At 45.2% G+C, this 5,000-nt stretch overlaps 1 protein-coding gene across 3 annotated transcripts in view; it reads right to left on the minus strand.

Moving 5' to 3' along the window:
• Nucleotides 1-5,000, minus strand: part of ppp3cb (protein phosphatase 3, catalytic subunit, beta isozyme) — a gene marked incomplete at both ends in the record, with an annotated part of 25,353 nt that overhangs the window by 4,469 nt on the left and 15,884 nt on the right. For all 3 annotated transcript variants that reach the window (XM_080526486.1, XM_080526487.1, XM_080526488.1), the window contains 6 exons: nt 385-482; nt 686-770; nt 2,865-2,948; nt 3,042-3,167; nt 3,442-3,536; nt 4,800-4,877. In XM_080526486.1, the coding sequence (XP_080382612.1) occupies nt 385-482; nt 686-770; nt 2,865-2,948; nt 3,042-3,167; nt 3,442-3,536; nt 4,800-4,877 (566 nt within the window). The remainder of the gene's footprint in view (nt 1-384; nt 483-685; nt 771-2,864; nt 2,949-3,041; nt 3,168-3,441; nt 3,537-4,799; nt 4,878-5,000) is intronic.

Below are 5,000 nucleotides of genomic sequence, written 5' to 3' on the forward strand. Positions count from 1 at the left end.
GCCGTCACATATACAGATAAATATTATAAATATAGCAGCAATGATGGGAGTGAGTGAGTGAGTGAGTGAGTGAGTGTGTGTGTGTGTGTGTGTGTGTGTGTGTGTGTGTGTGTGTGTGAGTGTCTCTAGGTCAGGTGAGCAGCAGGTAGAGTGCTGGGGTGCAGGTGAGGTAGAAGCTGCCGTTCTGAGACCCGGTTCTCCAGAACCTTCTGCAGGGAGGAGACAGCGGAGAGAACAGGCGTGGCTGGGGGGGCTGCGGTCTTTGATGATCTGCCAGGCCTCTGTATGTGTGTGTGTGTGTGTGTGTGTGTGTGTGTGTGTGTGTGTGTGCGTGTGTGTGTGTGTGTGTGTGTGTGTGTGTGTGTGTGTGTGTACGTGGCTCACCGCTCTGCAGAGTGGTTTTCCCCCCAGCCAGCACTCCGCTGGGCAGCATGCCTGTGGGGGTCAGCCCCTTCAGGGTCAAAACGTTCTCACTCTCCTCCCTAGCAGAGGAGGGAAGGAGAGAAAGAGGGTTACAAACACACACACACGCACACACACACACACACACATAAACACACACACACACACACACATAAACACACACACACACACACACATAAACACACACACACACACACATAAACACACACACACACACACTCCACTCACAAATATATGCAAACACAAAGAAGTGCTCACTCACCGTAAAACAGAGAACATTTTGGCCATCTTCCCGATGGCACGGATCTTGTTTTTGATCACCTCTTTCCTGGCGGCTGCTGCATTGGCTGGAAGGAAGCCAATCAGAGAGAGGTGAAGTACTAGTAGTGAACCAATCACAGCATAGCACAGCACAGGTAAAGCAGAGGTAGATAACCAATCCAAAATAAAGAAATCAGAAGGTTGTGCTGGGATAACAACAAACTAAACGACACACGAGACATCACATTCAAAGCTCATCTGTCATGTCAACATACAGGATATAAAGGGGAATAACAACTCAAAAAAGAGCTGTCATGTTGTTGTTAGCTAGTTATGCTGTAGGGCAGGGGTCGGCAATTAGGTTTGGCCTCGGGCCCAAAAAAATGTAGCCACTAGATGGCGGGCCCGAACATAATCAAAGGATAATTTAAGTAATTGATTGTTTAAAAATGTGACACGTTCTAATGCTTTGACTTTTCTTTCGAGAAATGTACACATCGCTAGTCAACTAACACAGCTTGTTTTGTGAGCCTGCTAACAATGTAAAGTAGTGTTATAATGAACTAGGTAGCAGTCCAATCCATTTCGTTGCAGTATTAGGCTTGACTAGTGAGTTTGTGTTGTGATTCTCAACAACGTTGAAACGTAGTTTCACCCTTTTCCATAGTTTTGAATAATAAATGTGTGGACTGGCGATGTATCGCAGCCTAACTTATTCTAATAATTATTTAACATACTTTTATTCTGAATGATTCCCCCCTCCTCCAGACAAGGTCACATTATTTATTATTGGATTGGTTGTTTGCGTGTCGGGTGAAGTTAGCTAAACATTTAACCTGCTAACTAGCAAGAGAAACATAATGTCACTCTCCAAAGGTCTAAAGAGGAAAGTTGACAGAAAACAGGGCATTTAAAGAGGAATGGACAGCGAACTATGCGTTCATCCTACCTGGTTTCATCAATGCAAAGCCGTTGTGTGAGACTCACATCTTCCCTGCTCACAATGTTCCCTTTCTATACATGCGAGTCGTCCTTTTCCTCAATGAATGTGATAAAGACGCACGAAGGAATCGATAGATGCATAAAAATAAAAATAAACTGCCTGCGGATTAAAGTGACGTCAATATCACCAGATATCAAGCAAATAGTGACCGATGGGAGATGCCACTTTTCACATTAAGTGAGTACCAAGCCTGTCGTTATTGTATTTAATAACCTAATTGTATTTTGTATATTTTGAATGAATGGCTTATGGCTCATTGTACTTATTATCCCTAATAGCGCGTTTGCTCTGTCGTTTCAGGAGCATAGGCCTACCACCACTTTTGCGCCGATTTTGTTGTCAATGTTTTTCAGAAAATTAAACAGAATTTGCTTTGTTACTGTTCATATGTGTGTTGCAGTCACATACGTAAACATTACGTTTGAATGATTTAATGAGCTGATGTTATTTTTTTCAAACCACACACCGCATGTCGGCTATTTCAGCACCACGCCTTGTCCACCTGCTTATGATTCACTATGAGGGGTTCAGCGTCAGTGCGCTTCGGTGCACCCCGCTGCCTGATTGTCTGTCCCTGTGTCATTCACTCTCAACATGAATAAAAGTACAATAAGCATTATTCAGGTGGTGGTAGATTCTCTATTCGGAAATTATAGGCGCGGTGTGGGACTGTCGGTCCGATATTGTAAAAAAAAAAGAAAAAGAAAAAAAAAAGGGGTTTCTCAAAATAATCTGCTGGGCCAAATATTATTGGTGACGGGCCAGCAATGGCCCACGGGCCGCCTATTGCCGACCCCTGCTGTAGGGTTTTTTTCCTGTAAGATTCTTATCAACATTAGAACCATAATCCATACAGAAAGAATCCAACATACTCTCCTCCTTCAAATGTTCCCCTCAAAACCCGTCTGTTGAAACTTGCTTTTAATGTCTAGTACCTTCATCTATCAGTATCTGACTTTATTTGTTATTTTTTTGCTGTTGGTGCATTGTCTTCTCCATAGATGTAAAGTGTCTTTGAGTACTGAGAAAAGCACGATACAAAATCCATGTATTATTATTATTATTATTATTATTATTATTATTATTATTACTATATATATATAATATAATAATATTAATAATAACAATAACAATAATAATAAAAATGTGTTTCTTCTCAGGGTTGGTAGTTTCTTACCATCGTAGATCTCATTCTCATCCCCGTCGTTGATGAGCTCATCGTCAGAGCAGATACTGAGAACATTCACCAGCATCTCCGTCACTGTGGAGAGACCAGAGGATACATAGAGGTTAGGAGGCAGTGTGTGTGTGTGTGTGCGTGCGTGCGTGCGTGTGTGTGTGCTGTGGGCCCCACCTTTCTCCCCTACGAAGGGCAGGGACCAGGTGAACACGTCCATGAAGTTGGGCAGCCAGTAGGGGTGGGGGGAGCAGTTGAACTGGCGGATGTTCATCACGTTGTTCTCATACTTCAGCACCGCCGCTGTGGGAGGGACCAGAGGGCTGTTACACACACACACTCCTGTACACTCCTGTGTGTGTATGTGCGTGTGTGCGTGTATGCGTGTGTGTGCGTGTGTGTGTGTGTGTGTCAGTGGAGGCTGCCGGAGGTAGAAATCGGAGGAAGTTATCAAACACTCACTCTGGTGTCTGCCTTCACCAGCCTCCTCTGGTGTGTGTGTGTGTGTGTGTGTGTGTGTGTGTGTGTGTGTGAGTGTGTGTGTGTGTGAGTGTGTGTGTGTGTGTGTGTATCTGACCTTTGTTGTTGTAGACGTCCAGGTAGTTTGGTGCAGAGAAGATGGTGATGAGGGAGGGGAAGCCTGTGGTCTGACTCTTTCTGTACATCCGGTACCTGCACAGGAGGGGGGGGGGGGGGGGGGGGGGGGGGTGGTGGTGGTGGTGGGGTTAGATATAGATAGATAGATAGATAGTTTATTAGCCACACGACCAAAAGCCGGTGGAATTTGTTCTCGGTACAGCATATTGAACTCTGCAGCACACGAGTGACCAAAACAAAGAAGTGCACAATAGACAACATCAGACATAAAATGCAATAAATACGTAGACAACAACAGACAATCGTATGCATGGTGGTTATGACAGTGAGGAGGGGGCTAGAGGGAGGCGTTCAGAGTCCTGATGGCTATGGGGAAAAAGCTGTTGGTGAAGCGTTTAGTCTTTGTGGACAGTGACTTGTAGCGCCTCCGTGAGGGGAGGAGCTGGAAGAGGTGATGAGCAGGATGTGAGGGGTCAGAGATGATCTTCTTTGCCCGTTTTACAGTTCTGTGGGTGTGCAGAGATTCAACTGAGGGGAGTGGTTTGCCTATGATTTTGGATGCCTTTTTAATAATCTGCTGTAGTTTGATCCATGTTTGACTGTCTGTGCGCCCGTACCAGACTGTAATAGAGGATGTGATGATGGACTCGATGGCTGAGTAAAACAGGCTGAGTAAAATAGGATGAGAAGTTGTTGTTTGACCCAGAATGTTTTAAGCTGTCTAAGGAAACAGAGTTAGAGTTGGAGTTGGGCTGTGGCCTGGGCTTGGCCAGTGGTCTAGCTCCACGGTCTACAGTGCACACATGTGCCCATGTCGACATGGGTTCGAGTCCGGCCCATGCCCTGCTGACATGCCCTGTTCTCCTTGCTTTCCTGTCTTCTTCACTATCTCTATCCAATAAAATGACAAATATGAGTGGGACTGCCCCACTCAGAAAAAAGAAAGAATCCCTGCAGTAAGGTCTTAGTGGGACTGGACAGGTAGTGTGTGTGTGTGTGTGTGTGTGTGTGTGTGTGTGTGTGTGTGTGTGTGTGTGTGTGTGTGTGTGTGTGTGTGTGTGTGTGTGTGTTGACAAGACATGACCACCCACCCACCCAACCCTGGGAAGGATAGGTGGGATGTTGAAACACAGCTTAAGAATGGTAACTCCTGGTATATACTATATATATATATATATATATATATATATATATATATACTATATATAACCCAGTCACCTGGTATATACTATATATAACCCAGTCACCTGGGGGGTTCATGGTGTAGATTATGAACACCCTGTCACCTGGGGGGTTCATGGTGTAGATTATGACACCCTGTCAAAAGAGGCTCCTTACCCAGCATCCTGTGCTTCGTGTGCTCTGATGACCGACAGCAAGTTGTTGGTCTGTAGAAACTCACACACTGCAGGATAACTGGAGACCAGAGGAGAGAGAGAGGGAGGGAAAGAGAGGAGGGGAGGGAGAGAGAGAGAGAGAAGAGAGAAGAGAGAGAGAGGGAGAGAGAGGGAAAGAGAGGAGGGGAGGGAGAGAAAGGGA

This window comes from Nansenia antarctica, assembly GCF_963989245.1.
Source record: "Nansenia antarctica genome assembly, chromosome: 3".
Lineage (NCBI taxonomy): Eukaryota > Metazoa > Chordata > Actinopteri > Argentiniformes > Microstomatidae > Nansenia > Nansenia antarctica.